A 26,523-nucleotide genomic window follows, 5' to 3' on the forward strand; every position below is an offset into this window, starting at 1 on the left:
CAATCCGTAATATTCTGTGATTCTGTGATTTATAGCCATATACAAAGTGGGTGATGAGTCTAAGTTCACAGAATCATATAATAGAGTCATAGAATGGTTTGGGTTGGAAGGGATCTTTAAAGGTCACCTAGTCCACCCCCCCACCCCTGCAGTGAGCAGGGACATCTTCTGGGCTGAAGAGAGAAACTAATGTAGGGGGAAACTCACACCTTGCCAAGAGGTGGTTTACAGTTGGACTCGATGATCTTAAAGGTCTTTTCCAACCAAAACAATCTTACGATTCTGAGAGGTGTCTCTGACAGGTGAGATGAGTGGAGCAGTCTGTGGTCTAGAGTACAGCAGCAGTTGTTGACTTTGTAGAGTACAAAAGTTAAGAGCTCTTTGCCTTGGATCATTCAGCTGCTCAGGGAAAACCAGTCACTTTTGAGTCTGTGCAGGAGCACGACGTTGTGCTGGGAGAGTCTTGGTGTTCTGGAGCAAGGTCTGGGTGGTTACTGTTGGGTGTGAGACATGCTCCAGAACAGCTGTATCAGGGTCAAGGCCACTCTCTTTTGCTGTGATTTTGCAGGAGCTCATCTGAATGCTGCCATCACCCTCACACACTGCATTATAGGAAACCTCCCCTGGAGAAAGCTCCCAGCTTATCTCATCGGCCAGTTCCTGGGATCCTTTACTGCCGCAGCCACCGTCTTTGGCCTCTACTACGGTATGATTGTGTCTTTATCACAGGGGTGGCTGTGGGCATCATGTCAATCTTAACGCACAGTTCATCAGAAGTATTTCCTTTTACAGTATCCAGCACGATGTCTGGGTGAGGGAGGCCAACTCCTGGCTTGTGGGACAGACTTTCAGAGCTTAAAGCCAGAGCAGGGCCCAGATATCTCTGGGAAGGATGTGCAGTTCCTGGAGAACACAGCTCCTTTTGCTCAGGACATCTCCACTGACAAAACCTGTCCTCAACTCAAGCTGCATTTTGTCAGCATTTTGTTTCCAGGGTCTGCAAGGGCTTGAGTTAGATGGACGACCATGTATTGACCATGTATTAGGTACAGCTGGTGCTCTGGGGACTCTGTTGGTCTGTAGAAAACAGGACAGCAGTCATCTGTGGTTTTGAGTTGTGACCAGAGGACCCACCACCCATTAGCTCCAGCATGTCTCAGTCTCTGAGGGGCAGAGGGATGGAGGCCTCCAGTGCATCCAGAACATCCACCCTGCCCCAGGCTCCTGGAGCAAGGACAGGGAACTGGAAGGCATAAGGGAGCAACTGCAGACCAAAGTCTGTGGATAACAGATATTGGTGAGATCATGCCCTGCAAGGGGTGTGTCACCTCCATCATACCTCTCATGGCCTCTCTTCCCCTTCGTGTCCATGCTGGCTGCAATGGGTGGACTTGAGTACGTGCTGTGTGGGATGAACTCTGTGCTAACTCCCATAATTCGCATTTCTCCTAGATGCTCTGTACGACTACACCAAGGGGAACTTTACAGTGACAGGACCAACTGCCACGGCTTCGATCTTCTCCACTTACCCCTCTCCCTGTGTATCCTTGCTGGGGGCCTTCTTCAGCGAGGTCAGTGGGGACTGTTGTGGTATGCTAGGAGAAGGTGGGTGGTAACAGCTGCTAGTGCAGGTCTGCTACAGGGGATTCATGGTCCTAAGTGTGCAGATGCAATCACAACCCCTGTCCAAGAAGCCCACCATCCAGGCAGGTACCTGATAGGTATGATCCGAGGCACCTTGGTGGCTGACCAAGCCTAAAAGGTAATGCCTGCAGGCTGCTCTGCAGCTTGGTCCAAGTGCCCTCCAAACACCTTCCCTGCACTAGGAGAGCAGCCCAAGCAATGGGAAGTCAGAAGCTGAGCTGTATCAGGAACTATCTCCTTTGGGCTTTGGGCAGTTCCTTGAATTGTCCTTCCCCTTTTTGGATCCTACACTTGCTCCATGGTCCCAGGCAGTTCCGCTGGCTGCCCTTCACTGGCACAAAGAGCCTGGGACTGTCTTCACATCAACACAGTCTGTCTGGATTGAACCTCTGGGGTTTGAATGGTCCAGTTCAGACTGTGTACAGTTCATTCCCAGCATACAACACAATACCCATATACCCAGAAACAGGAAGAGTAAGTTTCAAGGGGCATGGAGCACTGGGACACTGGAGAAGGAAGTTTCACTTCCAATTCAAATCTGAGGAAGCCTGTCCTTTCATCTCTGAGCTGACAAAACTCTTGCCTGGGCATGATAAGGAGGATGGTGAGAGCTGGAGAACCTACAGGTGGGGACCCGATCACTCAGCCTCCTGTGGAGCCTGCAGTGTCCATGCTGCACGAGAAAGCAAATGACAGGGACAGTGTGTTGCCCAGAGCTGTAGAGTTTCTGCTTATTCTGGCATCAATGTAAGCAGTCCAAGGCTCTCCAGCTGCATTTTCTGAAGCAGAAAGAGACAGGAGTCATCACCTCTCTTCAAACCACAGCTGCTGACATCTTGGGCACTGCAGATCCACAAATGCCAACTACCTACTATCACAGACCGGAGATTCAGTTTCTCAGATGAAAATCTGATATCTGCTTTTAGTCCTGAAAGGACTGATGCAATCGGCTACATAAAACATCTCTCCCTGGAGAGATTCGTCTCTTTCACAGTTTGTTATGGCTCTGCCTCTGTTAGATGAAATGTACTTGAAATAACCCATGTACCTAACTTGAAAGGTAGAGGGAGAAGACAGTGCTGAGAGTTCATATCAGTCCTAGACCACTTTTGATAATGAGGTGGAGAAGTTTTTGCTGGGAAATGAGTCAAGACTTTTCTTCAGTCCTTCTGTGAGGAGGGAATAACATTGGGATCCTCCCTGACTTGATTAGACCATGAATACCACCCGCGCTTCCATTCTGGGAAGTCTCTTCCTCTCTGCTGAGCAGGATCGGTTTGCCTTCCCCGTTCTTTCTCCTGACCTGTTCCCCTTTTCCTGGTCCTGCAGTTTTTGGCAACAGTGATGCTGGTCCTGGGCATTCTGATCATCCACGATGAGAAAAACAATGGAGCCCTCAAAGGCACGCAGGCCCTGCTCACGGGTATCCTGGTGCTGGGCATTGGCCTGGGGATGGGGATGAACACAGGCTACGCCATAAACCCCTCTCGGGACCTTCCCCCCAGGATCTTCACGGCAATTGCTGGCTGGGGAACTGACGTCTTCCGGTGAGTGACCTGTTTTTCTTTTACACTGCTCAGCTTGCAAGGAGAGGAGATAAGCCCAAGATAAAATGGCCATGACCAAGTGATGGTACTGCTTCAGAGTGTGTTCCCCATTCTCAGAGAGCAAGGGTTGTGCACAGAGAAGTCTCGTGCATTATGTACCCCAAATTTGGGGTATGCTAATTCTCCAGCATGGGATTCGTCTTGACATTCAGATACCTCAATTTGGGCATGAAATTGCCTACCTGTTAGCTGGAGTTCTAGCTGGTTATTGCAGTGACAGCAGAGCCAGAGAGCAATTTGTCTCACGTGAAGGCAGGTTCTTACAGCTGGATTGCTGAATAGCTCTCCTAAGTTTAGATGGCTGAATCTAGAGATGAAACCCTGCCTTCCTCTTATCTAGTAAGTTGGTGCCATGCTACGGCTTTTCCCATGGTGAAGGCATTAGCAGACTCTCCTATCCTGGCTGCTCATTTGCATTAAATTTCTAGATGTTGTGAAAATATCTTTGAAAGCTTAGTTGAGGAGACACAGATGCTTTTGGAAATGGGGAGGGAAAAGGTGTGATTGTCTGTCCAACTGTCTAACAGTCTAACAGTCACAGAGTCTATTCCTGCAGGAGAACACACCTGCAGACAGTGCAGAGCCACCTTCCCATGGAGAAAATAACCCTCCCTGCAGCAATTTTGCTGGTGGATAGAGAATTTATCCAAGCCAGCTGTAGGGCCCCGTATGTGAAGTGAGACTAGACACCTCTGTTTACACAGGTCACTCCTGCCCCATCGCTCTCAGCTCACCGCACCTCACCCTGTGCCATGCAGTGGCAGAGCAGTGGTTTGGCTCACCAGCTGCCTCTTCTGTGTTTCATTTTAGGGCTGGACATTACTGGTGGTGGGTCCCAATCATAGCTCCAACACTGGGAAGTCTTGCTGGTGTTTTAATCCACAAACTCTTCATTGATTTTCACAACCAACCTGTCCCAGAAAGTGGAAACGTGAAAGGACAGCCAGTTGTGGAGACTTCTACGCTGTGACGGCCAGATGTTCTAAGGAAAGGACTTGACAGCAAAGCCTATGTGGACATATGGACAACCAAAGGAGTAGCCAAGGGGATAAAGGCACATGCAAACGTGCTGCTGGAGCACAGTTTCTCCACCCTGCAGGTGGAGAAATGAGGGACTAGCTTTCAGTAAACCTACTCTGCTTTAACCAGACAAATTTGGTCTCTGAGACGCTGGGCAGACCCAGGTAGGGCTAGACCTGTCTGTGACCTGAAGAAATGACTCAATTTCCCTGTGTAAAAATCTATTAAAAAAACCCCAAACCCCAAACCATCATATTCTGGAGAAAAGCAAAACAGAGATGCAAGACTCCAGATATTTGTATGTTCATAGCAACGAAAACACAAGATCCAATAGGGCTGAAATAAGACTTAGTCAGGGGAGCATGGGTGAAAACCAGGGGACACCTACAGTGGCAGGAACAACCCAATTCATTTTCATCTGGAATATTCTTTGGTAAGAGGTAGATACTACACTGATGGATCGGGGACCTAGGCTAATCTGCCACCCTAACAAACACCTAGTTTGGCAGAGCACAGAGAAGAGAAGAGCAAGGATAGTCTGAAATAGAAACCTGAACCTGATTTTTTTTTTCTTTGGTGCTTGGTTTTGTTTTTTAAATTTTTGATCTGAACATTCAAGAAGCACCAAAAAATTATTAAACTAAACTCCAGGGACTCCCAAATCCTGGCCCAACTCAGCTGGAACATGTTGGCATCATGGAACCATCTGTGTTACTGACAGGCTAGACTTTAACCACCACCATATGAAGGGATTCAGACAACTCCAAACACCTTAACAAAAAAACCCCACCTTTTTCTCCACTCTGAATGCATGAGAAACAGGGGAAGTGGCTGCCATGTTCCTGCAGGAATTCTGCCACCTCCATCTGAATGAGGATGCAGGCCTGTAACAGCCTTACAAGTTTGAGGCATCACCTGAATACAGTGTCAGAAGCTGCCTGTCTGTCCCCAGGCTGGGTGACAAGAGTCTTAACTTTCCTAGGCCGTGGTTAAGCAAGTATGGTACCTGCATTAGGCATGTTACTGCAGTCCCAAGTCCCATGAACACACAGGGCCCCTTGGGTCTCCCAAGAGTAGGAAATGATACAACATCACTACTCCACGGAATTCCAGAAACTGGCATTTACTGGCTTTCATGACAATTCGCATCTCCTGTTACAAGGATTACTAATGTATTACTGGGGACTGGGGTGGGGTGATAGGTACTGACATCTCTGCTTCCTCATCAGAGCTGACCTTATACTCGTAAAGCAGCTACAGCTCTTCACCCAGCACAAGGTGCACATCGGCTTCAGAGAGCTGAGGAAAGTTAGAGGATTTTCTCTCGTTTAGGGGTGGCAGAGAGCACCTGCCAGTCAATGCTGTAACTATACTTGAGGGTGGGCCCTGGGCAGTGCTGGAAGCCAGCAAGGCATGACAGAGCTGGGGCTGATGGCTGCAGAGATTTGTACTGGTGAGTGCAGGACAGAAGTGGTCTGTGTGAACTAAATTGGGAACTTCAGAGCAGCTCAAGGTGGGATCAGCTAAAAGACACTGTAACCCATCCCTTCTCAGTGACAGATTCTCCATCGCATTAAAAAATCCCCTAACAATCCAGCCTACACCCTGACATCCTTGTGCACGTGCTCCCAAAAGCATCTTCAAATACCCAGTCACTCCGGAGGAAAAATATTAAAACCTTTATTAAAATACTATTAAGGACTTACAGGGTGGCGTCGTCTTTCTGAAGGCTGCAGAAATACTCGCGAAAGCCTCACAATATCCCTGTGAGGTAGGTTTGTCTTATGTAATTATGTGACTGTTTCATAAATAAAAAGATGATGCTGTTTAAATAATCAATGCTTATTTGAAGACACTGATTTCCCTGTTTCAGCACAAAATGTATTGGTTGCTACCATGTGTTTCCAGCACATCTAAGACAGAATGGCACAGAAAAATAGCGGACACAATCAGATGTAACTGAAAACCAGCAGTGAATGGGTTAAAGCGCAGTTCTAACTGGAAAAAAATACAGTATAGAAAACAGCATCAGGGGCTTCTAAGGCTGTAGGATCTCAGTGGCCCCTGGTCAGATCCTGCCCAACTGAAATGTGACAAAGGCTGTCTGAATGGTCAACTTTGCAAACGAATGTGTCACAAACCAAGGGGCCCTCCTGGCTTACGGGACTCAACAGCACTGACCCACTGTGGCTCAGCAGCTCCCACATGAGAGGAGAAAGCAGAGGCAATGAGGGATCTTGCAGCTTCTGGCTGCCTTCAGGCTTATTGGGAAGGAGACCACACAGACATCAGCACCTGAAAAGATACACCACAAAGGCCAAAAACTGCTCTAGTCCATAGAGCAAGCGGCTAGGCCAATGAAGAGACATGGAAGCCCCAGGTCCGTTTGTAGGGTGAAACTCAGAACAGAAGCTGGAAGGAGCACAGGGAACTGTGGAGTTTGACTGTGTCTGAAGCAGAAGATATTTCTTTCTCGGTGCGTTCCAGCCTGCTCCCATAGCATGCAAGGTCAGGATAGGTGTCTTTCAAAGGAGATGACAGAAATATCTTCATACACTGTATTTCAGCATGGGTCTATTAAAGTAATGGTGACTTACATTTGCTTTCATTTCACTGCTGTAGTTGCACAGGAACAAAAGCTTCCCTATAGAGCAGTGACATCAAGGGCTTCTTCATGCCCTCTGAAAAGTACATGCTGCAAGTAGCAGAATGGAATAAAATCAATGTCTCAAGTTTTTTTCTCCGAGTCTCTGGGAAACTAGAAACACCCCTCCCACGTCAAAGCACATCGTGGCTGTATTTCATGCAAATGCTGCAATGTGTTTTTCAGGGGTACATGTATTCATGCACAAAGAACGTGGTCTGAACACTGAGACTCTGCATCAGAGAACATCAAAGCTTATTGCAAATGCTGTCCAGGGTCAGATCTAAGGGTCTCACTTCCTTGAAGAATTCCCAGCTAGTGAGGATGTCTTGGAGGAGGTCAAGCTTGTGTGGCTCTTTTGGGAGCCTGCTGGCTGGGACAGTGGTTTCTTTTTGATCACTGGAGTTTTGTTCTTGCTTTTAAATACCTTATTGGGGTCCAGCTTGTTCACAAAGGAATCAGCTTCTTCAGAGAAGAGAGCTGTGTTGATGGTTATGGGTTTATACATGTTAAACCATTGCTGAAAGGCAGGATGGTGGGGAAGGAAGAGGTTAAAATCAAACTGCAATTAGACATTTCCACCCTGTTCCCCTCACCCCCGAGACCTGATTTTAATCATACACTACTTATCAGTTTGCAGTTTACAGGACTTCACAGAGTGCCTTGTGATAAGGATACACAAGGCACAGCTACAGTCCTGGAACTGCCCCACATTCCAGATAGGGAAGAGGAGAACCAGACACAAACCCAACACCACCTTTCCTGCAGTGTAACTCCTATCAGGAGCCACTCCTGATGTAAACCACAGGAGGAAAAGCAAAGGGAGGGGATGAAACTAAACCACATTTATTTAAATTCAGAAGCAGAAAAGATTAAAAAAACCTTGGAATTTAAAAGTGCTTATAAATTGGAACCAAACTAGTTGAACTCAAAATACAGCCTCCCTCCCTCTCTTCACACATACAATAATGCAGGTTTTTTAACTCTTTACACAAAAGATTTTGTGTTTGTTTCTCTTCACCCTGATTTTACATCTAGAAGTGACCAAAACTTTTTTTTTTTTAAATTTGTTTTTTGTTCCCAACGGCCCACAAAGTTATGGCCAGTTTTGCATTGACGTAGTCAGGAAATAAAACTGCAGGGGTTATGGTATTACAAATCCCACTGATGCTATGAGCAAGATAAACAAAGGATCAATACCAAAATGTAGATGGCAATCTACTTATGTACTGCTTAATGGAAAACAGCTTTAATATACCACCCTTGAAGACCTTTAAAAATGATAATGGTTAACATAGCAGGAGGATTTTAACTAACAGAGGCTGCAAACGATTAGGGAATGATTTCACTAAGGTTTGTGAATATACTGAATGTAATAAAATATTCTAGTAGAAAAGTCATAGAAAGGCAGAGCACAGGCATATGCTAGAGCACCATGTACACAGCCTTGACCGATAAAAGTAGAGCCCAGTATAACAGGGAAGACACCAGAAACACAAAGAACTGAATCCCACAGCCACTGACGGGAAGTTGGCAGTGATTTCAGTGAGTAGTTCTGATGTATGCACAGGGCCGAGGCAGGACCAAGGAACATCGTGCTGGTAAGACAGCTGTCATGTCTGGGTGAAGTGCAGGACACTCACTGAGACCCACCAGGCCTTGCCAACATGCAGAGACGTTACGCAGGCTTATGTGCTGTTTTTTGATAGTATTGTCAGCTTCATTCCCCGACCTCCCACAAAGTGGAAGGAGAGCTGGGCTGAAGGCCCTGTCAAGCACAGAGGAACAGCAGGAGCCTCTAATAGCAGGGTTCTGGCAGAACAGAATAGCAACTTTAATAAAGGGGCTGGAATGGTAATGAGGCTACACCTGGAGCTCTTCTATTACTACTTCTAGGACTGCTGGCATTTAAATTGCCCTTTTTTGGGCACCATTTTTATCGAAGTATCCCTTCCTGACTGAGGAGGATGCAAAGGAATTAATATTCTTGGAAAGGCTCAAGCTCATAGTCTTCCTCTGGGCTTCTGTCTAACGTGAACTTGGACTTTCCTCTCCACCCAGAGACCAGTAGGTTCTTGTTTTGTGCTATGCCTAGAAAACTGCTCTAGACAAATCTTACATAGCTGTGGGGATGAATGGCTTTACATCTCCTCACTTGCCAGCAGTCACAGAAGTGGAGGTTTGCTTTGGAGTCAAGAAAGCAAAGAAATAATTTGGGTTCCACCACCTGCTATTAGATGTCAAAGGTAGGACCCAGCTTGGGTGAAAAAAGCAGAGTTAACACAATGTTAATGGTTCAAGAGCAGCCATGAGGAGCAGGACTTGAGGGTATTGATGAATAAAAAGCTCAACGTGAGCCGGCAATGTAGGCTCGCAGCCCAGAAGGGCAACTGCTTCCTGGGCTGCATCAAGAGCAGCGTGGGCAGCAGGTCGAGGGAGGGGATTCCGCCCCTCTACTCTGCTCTTGTGAGACCCCAACTGCAGTGCTGCATCCAGCTCTGGGGCCCCCAACATAAGAAAGACATTGACCTACTGGATTGAGTCCAGAGGAGGCCACAAGGATGCTCCGAGGGCTGGAGCACCTCTCCTGTGAGAACAGACAGAAAGTCGGGGCTGTTCAGCCTGGAGAAGAGAAGGCTCCAGGGAGACCTTCTAGCAGCCTTCCAATACCTGAAGGGGCTACGAGGAAGGCTGGGGAGGGACTTTTGACAAGGGCAGATAGTGAGAGAAGAGGGGATGATGACTTTAAACTGCAAGAGGGGAGGTTTAGATTAGATATTAGGAAGAAATTCTTGACTGTGAGGGTGGTCAGACAGTGTCCCAGGTTGCCCAGAGAAGCTGTGGCTGCTCCTCCCTGGAAGCGTTCAAGGCCAGGCTGGATGAGGCTGTGAGCAACGTGGGCTAGTGGAAGGTGTCCCTGCTCATTGCCGGGGAGATGGAACTGGATGATCTTTAAGGTCCCTTCCAACCCAAACCATTCTATGATAATGTTAATGAATTCACTAACATAAACAAATGACTGTTAACATGCTATAGGGGAAAGACTCAGGGTCCATTCCATGGCTCACTAGGGCGGCCCACTTGATCCTACGGACTGCTTGTCAAAGGTGGGAAGAAGTTTTTCCAGTCCATACTTCTGCAAAAAAACTGAGAGCTGGATCCTGCTGTCCTACCTTGGCCTGGGGGCTGACCCCATAGCTGGTGAAGGCATACTGCCACTGTGGGAGACCCAGGTGGGTAATGAGCAGGCGGTAGTAGGCTGTGAATGTTTTGGTAAGGAAATGCCAATACAGAGCTCTGTCCAGGAACCATATCTCTGTGTCTGGGGAGACAACTAGAACAAAACAAACACAAGTTACACTGTTGCTTTGCAGTGATAAAATAACCCCCTGGCCATTGTCAGGTGGAAGACACAACATAACTTAATCAGAAAGGCTACAGCTTCTAAAACACAGCATCCCTGACTAACATCGATAATTATCCAGAGGCGATGTAGTTTACTGGTTAGAGCATGGGGACTGAAAAGGACTTGGTTCTGCTCCTAGCCTTACTAAAAATGCTAAAGCAATAGCTGTTACACTCACTTTCCCCACCATTAAATGGATGCATGCTGTTCCTTCCCAACCTGGGACTGATGCGCTACATGGAACATGCTTGGACATCAGCAATTTCGTAGTGTAAGTTCGAAGTACAATTATGGCAAACATTTATCTGCCCCACAAAATAAAAAGCAACCAACTCAATTGTCTGTCATCTGGATTACTGAATAAAGTCCAGAGTCTGGAAGTCATGGGAGTGTGTGCTGCCAACAAAAACACATTTTGCAAAATCTTTCCACAGTGATCAAGTTTTTCTCTGGTGGCGACATCCTTTGTAGCATAAAGAGAAGTGATTTTACTCGGGAAATTGAGATGCTGAACATTGTCAGTTAAACACACTGCCCCCTGTGCTAACGTCAACACCTGCCAATAACGCTCCCTCCCCTTGCCCAAGTTATCCACTGCATGTGCTGTCATCACTGACACTGGAAAGCAAGGGGACAAGTAAGAAGTTTTTGCCTTGGGAGTTGCAGTCACACCCTGTGAGGGACAAAAGATAACAACCAAAGAGTTTTCTTAAGAACAGTTATATCACAACTGCACACCCACCCCAGTAAACATACCTGTATACACATCCACGTGGTGACCTGTGCACTGTGTCACATGACAACTACTTTACAAGTGATTCAGGTGTTTTACTAATCACTGACTGGTAAAAGTTTTCTGTCAGAAAAAACAGCTCAGCTCACTTATTTCACTATCCTTTTCAACCCTTCCTGCCAAATTTTGACCTAGTTAGCATCTGGAGGCTCTGCATCCATGCACAAGGTGGAAGAACCAGTCTGTCTGTCTGTCTCAATCGGCTAAGGACCTTTTTTACCATCTACCATTTGCTTCTAAGAAGGGATACAGGTTTCCTTATAAAAATGTATGGAATTGTTCTGAGACATGGAAGTAACCAGAGATATGTTAGTGGCTGAGCTCTAGCTGTGTATTATTTCAACATGACTGTCTGTAGGTCACATGTGAGTGCTTTTCTGTTTCTATGCATGCAGCAATAATAACTCAGACTCCAATATTAAAAGGAAGGAAAGTTAAGCCTCTGTAAGGTTTAGACCCAGCTTCAGTGGAAAGAGGACGTCCCAGTAAATGTTCATCTACAAACTGCAAAGATTAGAAATACACAATGATTCTACACGTGGCCTCCAGATACAACTCTCAACAAGAGATGGCTAACTTGCTCTTTTCAGTCTTACCTGGTTTAGTGTGCTTGTAAACAAGACAAACTTTCCCATTCCCATTGCATGGGTCTAATTCAAAGATAAGACTACGAGAATCAAAGTGTGGCTTCTCTGGTTTGTCTCCATTCCCTGAAAACAGAAAAAAATCTTCATGAAACATGTCTGGAAAACTGATTGTGAGTCATCTGTAAGAATTAAATCAGACTATTATATTAATACTTCTTGGAAAGGATCAAGCTCCTTTGTTTAGAAAAAACAAAAAAAAACAAAAAGAGAGAGAAAAATTTTAATCTCCAGTAAGAAAACAAACCACAGAGTCAAAATCAGATGACTGAAAAAAGACATCAAGCTGGCATAAAGCAAAATCAGCTTGATGGATGTCACTCCTAAGAGGTGTTTGTTTAATTGTTTCTTAAAGTTCTCCAGTCTTGAAGATGCCACAATCTCCAAGCAGTCAACCCAAATCCATCATTATCACTTAGAAGTTTTCCTCATGTGGATCCTGAATCTTCCTTGCTGCAACTGAAGTCGATTACCTCTGTTCTATCCACCATCCCTTTTTTGCCCTACTTCTTTGTTTTCTTAGGAGAACAGTTTTTTCTTTTTCTCTTGACAGAAGACTGAAGAACTCGGAGACGTGTATTTCTTAATACATTCCAGCATGACATCAGTATGCTTCTCAACAGCCACACAGTCTGACTCATACACCACTTGTGACCCACAGTCACCACACAACATTTCTACAGAACCATTTTGGGATCATGTAGCTGAAAGTTCTTGCAGAATATAATTCTGAATTCTAAAGTGGCTAAGGAAGAAGGGGAACATAAGAGCTGTACTCTTCAGATTAATTTTCCATGAAAGTCAGGATGAGAACTTTTGTGGGGATGTAACTTTTTATCAGTGTACCTTATAAGTGCATCAATGGAGGTTTGAGTGGCTAAAATGGAAGCAGAATTTGGCCCATTTCATTACAATGGCTAGAAGATCAGGGCTGCAGCCAAGCTGGCACGTGCAAAAAGAAACTTTCAGCCACATTTAGAAGCTATGAGAGCTACAGAGATTCAGAGTTAAAACTGAAATCAAACAGCAATTTTTTAAGAAGTCAGCATGACACCTGGATGTGTTCTTATCTTCTTAATTCTTCCAGTCTTGTTAGATGTAAGAGCTCCGAGGAGTGGGCTTTTAAAATTCTTTTCCTCTTCAAACTGCAGGATGCCCAGCATTTTTCAGCAGTCTGGAAACACACATTTTCCACTGCCACCTCACACCTGACATGCATTTACTAGAGTTAACTTTTCCAATTCTAAAGAGCACATCCATCTGTCTTTTCACTACCAGGACAAAAATTTTTATTTTTGCTCATGTAACACCATAAGCACACAAAGACTTGAAGCTGAACCACAGGAGGGCTACCAGGCTGTTAAAAGAAGATGCAAATAATACTAGAGTCTAGCAGCATTAACAACCCCCCATGAGATTCACACCACACAGATCTACCTGTCAAGGCTGTAGGGGACTAACAGCATAGTAGATCCAGCCCAGGAGACAAAGAAAATCCACTCTACTTGGAGTGACCTTTTCCACTGCTATATCCATGTGCTATATGCTAGCATTACCTTAACAGAGCAGAAGGGATAAGACAGGCTGTTAACAGGACCTTACCTTCCTCATCTGTGTCATCTTCCAGGTCAGCGAGAGTTGGTGCATTAGGCAGAGTGTACATAGAGGAACCGCCCAGTCGACACAGCTTTGAGACACTATTAATCACCATGGAGCCTAGGGGCATTGGGGTATCTGCAATAAGACTGATCGTTAATCACATTCAGAATTAGGAAAGCATAGGAGGTATTTCTTTTCCTCCACACATCAAGTCAACCTCTTCTAAAACACAGAGGAGGAGAAGAGATGGGTATACCCAGCAGGCTGGGACACTTCACTGAGTCATGCTCCACAGGAACAAAAATTATGCTTTTTCAAACACCGAATCACACTTACAGGTGATGTGACACCGTCTCAGAGCTGTGCCGGTATGAGAATTACACTGATGGCTAAGCCTGTGCTGCAACTGTTAGCCCAGTCCTATGAAACTGGCTACTAAAAAGGCTGGCTAGCTACCAACACCTCCTCAAAACTCTTTTCCCTGCTGCTGCCTTTCCTACCAGAAGCCACCCCACCCATTCACAGCTTATGGGGCAGCTTGTCTTCTTCCACCCCATGTACCTGCTCAGGGTGCATCCCCTTGGTTCCCACTTCAACACAGGATTTTATCAGTGTGTCAACATGTGGGTGTTCCTGAATTAATGCTTGAGGACTTGTCACTTGTCTCTCCTTCAGAAGACTAATACTGTTACCAGACATCAAGTCAACAAGCATGCTGTTCAGCTACATGCCAGTGTTAAGGGTCTCAGAAGACACTACTGGATGCTTGCTCAAACATGACAGTTATGTGAGCTGCCTTTCTCTGCACTTGTGTGCCCTGAAAACAAGACACTTCAGAGGTCACAACACACTAAATCCCACTTGAAACATGGTGGGACTCAGTGCAGGTGCTAGAGTCCAGATGTCAGCTGCCTCTGAAATTAAGTTCCACTTCACGAGGAAAACTCTGTATTTGATGCTCCTCTCCAGAGGTGAGAGCAGTGTCCACAGCCCAATCTGACAACCTCACCTGAATGCAACAAGAACCAGGATAACAGTTACAGGGCTCCAGTGCAGAGTCAACAAACTGCCTGATTCTTGCCAAACAAGGATGGACAACAAAGCTTGATCCTATTCTCACTTCCACCACCAACTCTAGAAATAACTATGGTGAATGGACTTTAGCTGCTGGAAAGCAGAATCAGGCCCTGGCATGTACATATACTTTTTAATCAGAAGGTGACTCTCTTATTACTTCTCATTATCAGAAGGTGACTCTCCTTTATGACAGGATAATGTGATAGAGCTGCTTCTCCTCTGTGGAAGTCCAGTACATGCAAGCAATAGGCTTTGCCCTGTTGCATCAGGAAGGGACCTCTGATGCGCAGTCATATTTTTTTGCTCACCAGGATGTCTCTAAAATAGTCTATGATCCCATGGAGGACTGCACTCACTTATTAATTCAGAGGTCAGTTTTCTGTAGTCACTGATCAAGCTGCCTAGTAGAAACAAATTACTTAATTTCTTTGTGAGTTAAGGAAGGGTGCTATGTGCTTTTGCTCAGACTAATGCAGAATGCTGACAGATGTGCATTGACTGTGCAGAAGGTAAGTTTGAAATTAAAGAGATTCTTCAAAGGAAAGACTGGCTGCAATTAAAGGAAGGCATCTGTGGAGAGGAATACATGGACTCACCATCGGTCTTCACACTCCAGGTCATCTGAAAGCCATCGGTCATCAGATAGAAGTTCTTTAAATCCTCTGGCAATATGCAGGAGTTTTTCTGCAAATCATGAAGTGTTATAGGAAAATGCAGACTGTGCCTCAAACTGAAAGAACAACTGAATATTGGTACAGAAATATTTGCCACCAAATGTTTTGCTCAACTCCAAAATGACTCAAATATCTCAGCTTAAAACCTTGGGAGGAAACAGAGTATTTCTTGGGTCTGTGCTACTGTATTAACAAAGATGACTTGGAAAAAATTCACAATAAGCAGTCAGTCACCACAAGATTATTACAGGATTGTTCCCCAACTGAGATGGCTTATCATCCTTTGACACTAAAAGCCACTCCAAGACCACATATATAAGAACAATCAGCTTTTCCATAGATATTGCTTACAAGAGCAGAGTTTTGCTTTGAGTGAAATCAGACTAAACCTACGCGTTCCACTAAAGCACGTATAATATTAGCACAAGAACTCTCTTCTTCTGAGGGGTTTCAGTTCCAAGAAGGTGACAGAAGCACAGACTCAGTAGCTGCACATCATCAAGCAGGTTTGACATTTCACTTGACAAAAAGTATGTGTGCAAATACACATAGAATCAGTCCCACAAACCTGCTGGTCTGGCTTCACTCACCAAACCTGAGCACTCGGCTGGGGCTCCAAAGCCTCCTTCCGAGTCAACAGTGAAAGAAGCAACTCCAGTGAGATGGTGAGAGTGCTTGTAAGAACCAGGGTCCTTCTCCTACACTTATCTTGGTTATGGAAGGAGCCTTTCTTGACTTAGACTCTTCAGCTAAGCAACAAATATGAGGAAGGATAAAGTCTTAATCCTTAGAATAACAAGAAGCCCAAAGAGCTACAAGCAATTGCATGCACTGCTCCTGGTGACAGGACTGGCTGCAGACCAGTGATCCTCTGTTCCTGTTGATGTGTCCAGAACAGAAAATTAAACAGTACAGAAGCCTGTCAGTTTTAAGAAGACAAACAACACACATGACTAGAGGAGTTATCTGTTCTTTTGTTTCTAATTGTTTTAGAGAAAAAACAGACTGAGAAAGATTGAAGTGAGTTCGCATTTAAAGTATCGTCAAACTCAGGATTTCAAAAGAACTGGACCCCAAAACTCAGGATTGTCTTTGATGATGCAGGTTCCACAATCTCTGTGTTGGGCTGCATTACCTTCCTTGTGAAGTTTTCCTAATTGCAGTCTGAACCTCCATGTTGCAACTCGTGGTCATTCTCCCTTTTCTATCCCATGTAGTTTGAAATGTGCTCAGGAACAAAGACACAAATAAGCCCCTTGAGGGTCAAGCTTTGTCATTAAACCAGGAGGACAGACAAGTTCTTTAAAATGTCGATCTGAAACCTGTTCATAATCACAGAACTCTGGAAGCTACATTTTACAAGGAAAATGGACAAATAATGTGAGATTTGTCTGATAATTCAACTACTTTTGTGACAGGATTTTCAGAATTTACTAAAAAAGGTGTATTTCTTTCATTCACCCAGTTTTAAAGACATGCTACATGCTCAGACTTGCTCTGAGCAGCAAGTCTGACACTCAAAGCAAGAAAAGACAGATTTACAAACCTTAAGAACATTTATAGCTCAATAGTGCTGCTCCTCATAGAGGCTTACCCGGTCACAGACCGAAATGTCATTCAGCTAAGTATTCACAGCCTGGCCTCAGAAGCATGGGTGGGTTCTGAAGCAATTACAGAATTACTCTGGAGAAAGCAGAGAAGTCAGATATTGATAGCTTTCCAATAAGTCAGATATTGATAGCTTTCCATATTATGTCATGATATTATGCCGCTGTTGGAACTACTTCCCTACAGCTACCAGAAAAAGTTAACATTCCAGGTCTTATAAGATAAGGGAAGAATATTCTGGCAACTAGAGCTAAGGAAAAGAAACATGCACATGCAGTTCATGTAGCTCTGCTTTACTTGAGGCACGAATTTGTAACATCTCAAGAGATGCTGATCAGATTCTTCCCCATGCCTGCAACTTGTGCATATCCAGTTATCTACTCTGACATTGCCTCAATGCATCTATCCTGCAGGAGCTGCCTGCCAGCTGTGCCTCCAGATGCAGTGCTGGACTCTGGTCATCAGTGACTGGTATGAGCAAGGGAAGGTGCTGGCCTCCTCCTGTCCACACCCTCCTTCCTCCAGTAGGACCAGGGCAGCTCTTCTGCTTGTTAAGCCCTTATTCACAGTTCCTGTTCCTTGAACTGTGGTGTATTTGCTGTGCAGGACCCTCTAGCCCACCCACAACCTTCACTCCTGCATGTTAACTTACTTTCTAAGCACATCCATTTATGCTGACAGACTGCTACTGACCAGTCCCAGGCATTAAGGGCTTTGCAGCTTGCGATAGGGCAGGTCACTTCACTTGCCCCGTCAGCAGCCTGGTCACTAGCACAGTGCTTTCCTAACCCAGGTAGGGAAAATCTTCAGAGGCAAGAGGGAGTAAAGCAGAGAATCTGATACTGCAGAAACTTTGTTTTGAGAAGAACTTGTCATCCCTTGGTAAGAGCCTGCTGATGGCTGAGGCCCTGGTGGTAAGTTTCAGAAGAGTACTAATCCACTTGGACATATCTGAAGTTCTTCAAATGCCTTTAACAAACACACCTTCTTCTGTGGGTTCTTCTCAGTCCTAAATATTTATAATTTCATGCTGTGCTTTCACCGCTTCCAATTTCAAGCTGTAGCTGTAAGCACAGTGACTAGGGTCAAAACTATGAAGAAAGAAAATATGTCAGACCTGCTACAAAGCCTCACCTCAGAAGAGTACAAATATTTACACAGCACTTTCAGTCCACTTCAAACCCCCAAATTTTAACTAATCTACCCCAGCAGTAAAAATATGCACGTGAACAGCTCTCTTGATGTCAGTGGGTGTACTCCTCTTAGCTGGAGGATCAGATCCATTGGGATGACAAAATCTAAGACTTTAAAACTTCCCCTGTAGTATGCAGTTAAATACTACTACAAACTGGGCACAACCCAATTTAACAAACATAGCTAATTAAGACAAGACAAAAATCACATCTGGGTAGGCCTTCTGCTCTGAATCCTCCTTTTCTGGATGGCAAGAATAGCTGCCCTCCTCACTTTATTTTAGGATTCTCCTAACCACGTCCCTCTGCATGGCTTTCCAAATGATGGTGCAAAATGCATGGGTGGAAAATGTTGTATCAGAGCAAATCTGGGGTCTATAGGAAAAGACCTCTACATAGAAAGCTTCACTAATACCCATCTCTCCCATCTGATGGAACAATTGCTTGATCTGTCATAGCATGTTCAGCCACATGACCCTATGACTTCAAAACAGTGGTCTTCTGACAGCAAAGTCAGAGAAACAAGCCACTATTATATATTAAAAGTGGCTTTTCAGGCTCTGTACTCCTACTGCTCAACTGGTAGTTTCCAGGGTTGTGATCTCTAGCCTCATAAAATAAATATTCCCAATAAGATGCCAGAAGTGGCTTAACCACAGCCCTGGCAAGCAGCTGTTTTCACTCCAGTCATCTGGTTACACTCATCAGCTCATAAAATACGATATCCCAAGTGCCCAATATAGTGTGTGAGGTCTATTTCTTTTGTTTATTGTCTATAATATCCCCAAATAATCTCCAAAGAAAGAACAATCCACTGAGGATAGAGAAGAGTATTAGAACCAGGGTAGCTTTGCTGCCAAGTCCTGATCAGCATTAGATCTAGAACTAAAACACTGGCATATGGTAATTCACCTAAATCACTGTTGAAACAATGCCTCCTAAGCCAATACCCTAAAGAGGGGGACAGCTATGAAAATACATCGCTCTACAGAGACTTCTCTAAAAAAGTGAATGAGTTTTATCCAAGTTCCAGGGAGAGAAGGAAGGGAATTACATCACTTCTCAGGGTTTCCAAGTAGCAGAGCACTTCAGTAGCTACCTTTCTCTCTTCCTAACGTGATGCAGTTTCATGACTTGTCTGCCCTAGCTGCCAGTGAATGCAGAAGATGAAAATTTATGTAACTTACTGAGACGTTCTTGTTTCACCTTTTATAAATCTGATCTGGGGGGGGCTCACCTTGCTTGGATTTTCTGCCCTGAAATGCACAGGGCTGGGGTAGATCTGTCCCCCATGGCAGAGAACAGGATTTGGTAATCCTTTTGAGGATGGTGTTCTGCAGTCAATTTTTTAATCAGCATAATCAAAAGGCTCCACAGGAGGGGAACACTGTGTCAGAAACACTATCCACCTCCCAAAAGTCCTCCAGTCTCTCCCCTGTTATGCAGCTTGAAGAAACATACCTTTCCTCACGCACTGGCTCTGCTGTACCCACTTCTCTGCCTCTCCCATGGTGAGGGCCACAAGGCAGATTCAAGATGGGCAGATCCTGTGCTCCTGGGGATGAGGGATAGCAGACTCACCTAATGCTGAGCGAGGACATTACAAGGAAGGTGGCAAGAAGGACCCTTGCAGCTGCACACTCCTGTATACATACTTCTGAGTCAAAAAGAGATACGGTAGAAGCAATAAGGAAGACTTCTAGAATTGCCAGGAACTATCACTGCAGTTCCCACTCATTTACATGCAGAGAGTTCCTAAATTGTCTGTCAGCCTGAGACAGTCCACAACAGGAAAGCATCAGACTCCTTGAGGGATTTTTTTATTGCCTTATTATGGAAAAATAAATCTTTGTAGACAAAGTCCAGGAGGAGAAACAACTAATTTCTGATGCAGAGTTGTGAAATACCAATGCTCCAGCAGTGTGATGGGCAAGGATTGCTTGGAGCAGTTCAGACACTGCTAACAAGCCAGTTAAAGGAACAGAAGAAATGACCCTTCTCACTTTCCTGGGGAGAAGATAACATCTTGGTAGGTCTAAATATCAGGAAAGGTGAAAAAAAATTGTCTGTTTTTATTAAAGTATTTTTAAATGCTTGAAGGTTTTGGGGAAGTAATGTTACCCACATCAATATGTGACAATCACAAACCTTAAATATTTTTGTGAGCGTGCTGACTTCCAATAATATTCAAGATTGATTTCAAGTTTAGTCTCCCAAAGTGTAAGACTTAGCAGCTCTTTTTGCCTGTCTGCCTCTAGAGAAAGGCTTGGAAAAATCTATTCTGTTCTCCTGCACTGTATCCTGTCATGAAACTCACCTTTCCCTGTAGAGCCTCACAGCAGCTGACGGGCATGCAACAAGCTGATCTAAACATCCACTGCTGTATCCAGTGAAATACTAACACAAACTCAGCACAGGCCAATTTAACAAACACAGCTGATTGAGACAAAGAAAAAAAGTGCATATTGCCAGCATTATTAGTGTACAAGTTTAATCTTTCAGAATTAAAAACAGGTTGATTTTCATTTAAGAGTTTCTGAATACCATAGATTTTCTCTCAGCACAAACACTCTTCCTTTGCAAAAGTGAAATGGAACTGGAAAAATTTCTTCTAGAAAAAGAAAATGTAAAAAAAAAAAAATTCTTATAAATAGAGCTTTTATTTAGTGAGTCTCAGTGAAAAGAGAGGGTTTTTTTTGTGGGAGGAGGGCAGGGAGAAGAGTGTGATTTTGGGAACGGTTTGACCAGTTCTCCCTACATCACACAAAAATCCCTGCAAATACTTTCCTACCCAAACCTGTACAGGTGAGTTAAAAATAAAGACTGTTACAAGGCCTTATTAAAAAAGTCAGCTGTGGAGAAATGATTACGTGCATCATGTTGCCATCTAGTGGCTACGAAAAAAACCGGCGATAAAAGTCAACGCTGCGTACACATAAACGTGTAATAAAGTTCAACCAGGATGAGTTTGAGGAAAAGTGAGGTACAAGTTCATCCTGGACGGGCCCTGTGAGGTGCTGAGTGCTTCGCACTTAATCATCACTGCAGGACATATTGCAATTGCATGGACTGTGTTAGATAGCAGACTTCACCCCCAAAGCTCAAGAAAAAAAGTAAAAAAAGTTATGTTTTAATTTGAGAGGGACACTTCAGGTTTTGTTAAATCAACTAGAAACAAAAGCAAAGAAATAGATAGCAAAGTCCTTCACCATCAGCAGTCCAGCTCAACTGTATCTACTTAATTTTCACCATTTCCTTCTATAATTAACTTAGTCCATCAAAATGGTGGGACAGGGAAAAATGAAGTTCTGTTTTGACATCTTTGGAGTGAAGTGCTTTGGCTAAAGCATTTCGAAGTTTGGCTTTATCAGAATAGCTCAATTTTGAAACAAACTCAATTTAGTTCAGAGAAGCAGCAGCAATGACAGCAACACTGTGTTAAGGGGGAGCAGTCACCTCCAAAAAAGCAGGAGAATGCGCTAACGACCTGAGCTGGCTCACAGCCAGGGTGCCTCAGACTTTCCAGCACAGTTAATCCGATACCTGAACAACAGCTACGGGAAATCAGGAGTCAGTTTACACAAACCTGAAAAACCGGACGTTTCTGTCTGACCATGGTTGCTGGCTACTGTTCAGGTTTCAGTAGGTAACACAGGTTTACATCACAAACGTTCTGATGTGGATTTATAAATTATTGATAAATATCATTAATTTGGATAGGACGTTACCAAAACTAGTGTAAGATTTCTTCCTATTGTTTAGGAAAAACTGTAAATGGCAAAGCATCATCAAAGGGGAAGTTATTTTAGGTAGCGGTAACAAGTGCAGTCTCTGGGAGTGTGTGTGTTAGGGCATAACCAGGGTTGGAGCAGAGGGAGGATGCTTTACTCAACTCCATCCTCTGCCATGCCCTTTTCCAGAGGCCAGTCAGCTTCTACTGTTCCTTCCCCACATACAGCAATATCTAGAAAGCAGTTAGACCCCCCATGGGAATCACGGAACTGATAAACACATGTATATTCAAAAAGTGGAACAAAAATGCCATTTCTGCCCACCAGAGTCACACAACAGTATTCAGGGGCCCTCTGGTCACGCAGTCTGATGCGGTGAGGTCAGATAATGTGGAGTTAATGTAGCATGTGTCCCTTGTAGTCTCCTAGAACAGGCAATGGGACATGCCTTGGTCAAAAGATTGGGTTGGTTAGCCAAAAAGGAGGTGGAAGGATGGGCTATGAGAAATTATAGTGAACAGCTGAGGCTGAAAAGAGAATCAGGTAATTGGAATGAACTGGGTGAGTCAGTGGTATTTTCCAGCTTGAGGACTTTACCTTTAATGCCCATAAATAATAACGGGCTTCTTCATTTTGACAGTTGGACTGGATGATCTTAGAGGTCTTTTCCAACCTTAATGATTCTGTGATTTTGTCTCAAAGGAAGATGGAAAATGGTTTCAGATCTGACTCAGAACAATGCTTGTTCTCCACTGAGTCACCACTGTTGCTGCCTATGACAGTTATGTGGTTTCTTCTTAGAGTTGTCATTCTGAATATACCCACAGTGGTGGAGTTTCTATAACAAATGAGGTGCATGCAATAGCCTAAAACACAGAGTAATACCAGATCTTAAAAAATAAAAAATAAAAAAAATCTGTTTAGGCTCCAAGGTGCATCAAACTTGGTAGCAGGCTGTCTCACAAACAAACACAAAGTAGCCATAGCATTTGACATTCTCCACGGGCTACTGCACATTCAGACTGACCACACTGCAGTAACATAATGAAAACACTCACTTGCTCCCATGAAATGATTGTGTGGCTTTCAGCTGGCTCCTTTTCTACAAATGTCACTTCAGCAACTCCAGGAGAAGTCTCTAAAAGGAAAAGAGGAACATGTTCACAGCTAGCACAGGTGACACCAACGCTGTGAGCCAGACTATTGCAAGTTAACCTGACTGACAGCTGGGGAAAAGGCATTAATGACTGCAAGCATTGTGCTGGCACCTGAGCAGTCGCTTTCTTTTCTCTGTAACTGTACTCAGCATGTCTTGGCATGAAGATGCCTAGCGCTGCACAGGTTGCCATCCTTTGATGATTTTTATAGATATATATACACACACATTTTTAATTCAAGGTGTGATCTTTTGCAGAGGATTCATGGAAAAATCATCCATGGGCTCCTAGGCAAACTCTTAAAAGAGAGATGAATCTTTCTTTGTAAGCGTGCCCTGTGGTTTCAGTTGGGTAGGATATTCTCAGCTTGACACAAGATGTTGTGCAGTGCTGCTGTGAATCGCCAACTGCAATCCACAGACAGGTATACTTCAGTGCTGGGTTCAGTGGGTTTGAACAGACACAGAATCTGATCCTGCCAAAGGGATCTGCATGGGCAAACATCACTTCTCTGGAACACCAGCTGGACCCATGCAAATGTATGAGCACTGAGCTCATAATTTATAAAAATGAGTGTTTTATGGGAAAGAATGCTACATAAATGCAAAATACTAATCTACATGGTGCTATCTTTGCAGGTGTGTGACAGCAGAACAGTCTCCCCTGCACTGACTATTTTATAATGTTTTACTTCATCTACAGACAACCAAAATAGTTCCCACTCACTTCATTCACTTTGGATCAGGTCCATAAAGACTACTAAGTTGTTGTTGTGGGAATTGCAAGCCCAGCACACAGGGCCGTAGAGTAGAAGTGATCACTGTGAAGGGCTTTCAAGATGGGCTCTGCTATGAAAGTATTGGCTCCCAAAGCAGACACAAACACTGTAATTGCTTTCTGGTAAAACACACACAGTGCACTAGACAGGAAAAGCAGGCACCAGAGGGCTTTGGTTTGGTTTTTATCTCCAGTGCTGGGCTTTTAATTCTAGCTGTGGCATTGTCCTTGTCTGTTCTGCTGGGGAAGAGCAGCACACAGTTTCAGGAAGTCTAAACTTCACTTTAATTGGAAGTATTGATTCTACATTGCTGGATAATTTAAAAGACAAAGCAGAGCACCAGAAAACCAAACTCCAAGTTAAAGACAGAAAAAAAAAATAATTAAAATATCATAGTGGTCACTTAGGTAATCTTTCTGGCCAGTACAGGGCCCCAACAGACAGAAGACTGATGTTTCACCAAGTTTCACTTCAAATAGGTGGATGCAAGGCAGCGGAATCTGTTTCTTGCTCAAATATAAGCTGTCCATGTGTATCTGGCTTCTGCATAAGTGTGTGCGATCAATGATCTAACCAGTCTCTTCCATCTAAACTATGCAAGCCTTTTGAGAAGTTAAGAGATTTCAGTAACAGCGCAATTGTTATTTCTGTGACCAAAGAAAGCAGCAGGGATGTTTAATTAATCATGCACAATGGCTGGGCTGGGATGATGGAAGATTAAATATCATATCAGTCAAAGATGTCTAGGAGTGAGAGAACTGCAACTTCTAAAGAGGTCTGAACCAAATCCAAGATCAAAAAGAAAGAGAAATTCCATCTTATAAGCCTGAACGTGATATTAAAAATATCCTGTGGGTAAACTGAAGACCAGGTTTAACGGATATGTGTAGGTATGGATGGGAGCTCCATTAAACATTAACGAGGAAAAGAAGTCTGCCAGGGATTGCTTTTTGTTCCAGGTGGAAGAAATAAAGAAGCCAGCTAGGTTAGACAAAAGATACAGGATAAAGATTAACTAGTTCAGGAGACTCCTCCTTGTTAACTATTCTGTATCAAGATCACAGTAAACTCTGTCCTGTTTTTAGGACATTTCATCTGGAAGCATCCAAAAATGCTTTGCAATATTAATCAGAATCGACACAAAGCTGAAGCAGGGCATCACATCCTTACACTGCTAACACTGGATAAACTCTCAGCATCTTTCAAAAACATTTGAATAGTTACATCCTTATCTAATAAAAACTGTAAATAGCGAAGTATGGTCCTGCTCTGGGCAGTCCAGAGCAGCTAACATCTCCCATTCAGATATAGTTGTGAACAATCCAGCTTTCTGGAATTTGCTATTAGTCACAGAACTTCAACAAAACGAATCATACTGGCAATGGGAAAGATGCCTCTCTTTTCCCCCTCAAATTCTAACCTCCATAACGCTTGTGAGAAGCCTTCCACTTTGTAGGGACCTCCACAGAGACTACAAGTTAAGAAAAACAAAACATGCTCTCCCCCCGCCCCCCCCATGCAGAATTTGTTTAAAGGAGGGTTTTTGAAATGGTGCTATGAACATTTCTTCAAAAAAGTACTGGAAAATTGGGCCTCAAGCTCCCATTTACTATAAATGCAAAATTTTCTTGCTTAAAAGGAGTATGTTGAGTTTCATTACATGATCATTTCTATCCCCTGAAAAAAACATTTCACAGACTCAACCGAGTTAAAAGGCTATTACTACTTTTATGCTATGGTAGGCAGAAAAGTATCTACTGCCTTCGTGAGCCTTCCCAAAAGAAGATTTAATGTAAGACAGTTTCTAGTGTGGCAAACTACTGACTAAGGCATCTTTCTGAGTGAGATACCCTTTGTTATGTGAAAGAAACAATAAGAAACAATCACTGAACAGACTGGTAATGTTTCCTAATTAGTTCAGCAATTCTAATTAATATGGTGGCACAATTTACATGCTTTGGACTACCTCACTGGGGAAAAAATGCGCAAAATTCACAGAAGGAGTGAAGAGAGGGAGAAAAGAACCAGAGGCAAACATCACAGCAATGGACTGGGGTGTGCATTGCTATATCACACAATACAAGTCATCAGAGATACAGACAGAAAAACAAAAAAACTCAGACACAAACCAGGAAACATCTTCTATGTGAAAAGGATGGCACAAGACTTTCATAGCCAAACCTGCACTGCTACATCTTGCTGGTGTAAATAACACACCTAACCAAAACAGTTTACATGGCAACATTATTTTTGGACATAGCTAACATCATGCAGATCTCACATCTGAGCCTGGGTGGTGAAAATGTGGGCAGGGCTAGTAAGTTTTTTACAAAGAGATACTTCAAAGAAGCATTTGCCATGACGGTTGATCATCAGTAGTTTCAGCTTTATAATGCTCTCACAGAATAGAATGATTATGTTATCCTGACCTCACAACTTGAACACAAAAAAACCTCAAGAAATAAAAAAAACCCCAAGAAGTCCAATAAGTCAGTAAGAGAATGCTGAACAGAGACTGAGGGTGAAATCCTGTCCTCACTGAAGTCCACAGCAAGACTTTTGGCCTGATCTTTTAATCTTGTCTTGTTAAGCAGCAATCTAAACCCATGTGCAATTAGCAACACACTTTGGTTACCAGATAAAACTCACTGTCCTGCAATACAGTGGCTGGGTGAGGTAATTACAGCGATCACTTTTATCTTTAAAATTCATATAAAGAAGTTCTGGAACTGCAATTTGTAATGTTGTTGTAAGCAATGCTTGGGATAGATGTATTGCTTTCCAGCTATATAAATATGACAGTTGTGAGCCTCAAGCTGCTGACATATGAAAGGTCTGATGCTAAAACCCTTTACACATGCAAATACTTTCACCAATTCTTGTGATTTTACTACCATGAGTAAAGTTTTGCCTGAGAGGCCTTACTTTCAGATGTTGAATGCCTGGCA

The 26,523-nt window shown here is 43.8% G+C and overlaps 2 protein-coding genes across 2 annotated transcripts; one reads left to right on the forward strand and one right to left on the reverse strand.

Moving 5' to 3' along the window:
* Window positions 1-568: 568 nt before the first annotated feature.
* LOC104526202 (aquaporin-7) lies at window positions 569-4,221 on the forward strand (the record flags this gene model as incomplete). The annotated part of the gene is made up of 4 exons (XM_010169590.1): window positions 569-706; window positions 1,453-1,571; window positions 2,974-3,191; window positions 4,062-4,221. Coding segments are annotated over 4 exons (635 nt in total), but the record flags the coding sequence as incomplete, so codon positions are not given.
* A 2,880-nt stretch (window positions 4,222-7,101) lies between these two features.
* TPGS2 (tubulin polyglutamylase complex subunit 2) lies at window positions 7,102-22,807 on the reverse strand (the record flags this gene model as incomplete). The annotated part of the gene is made up of 6 exons (XM_010169600.1): window positions 7,102-7,435; window positions 10,089-10,249; window positions 11,711-11,824; window positions 13,361-13,492; window positions 15,031-15,118; window positions 22,699-22,807. Coding segments are annotated over 6 exons (832 nt in total), but the record flags the coding sequence as incomplete, so codon positions are not given.
* Between the last annotated feature and the right edge of the window lie 3,716 nt (window positions 22,808-26,523).

This window comes from Antrostomus carolinensis, unplaced genomic scaffold (assembly GCF_000700745.2).
Source record: "Antrostomus carolinensis isolate BGI_N321 unplaced genomic scaffold, ASM70074v2 scaffold16840, whole genome shotgun sequence".
Lineage (NCBI taxonomy): Eukaryota > Metazoa > Chordata > Aves > Caprimulgiformes > Caprimulgidae > Antrostomus > Antrostomus carolinensis.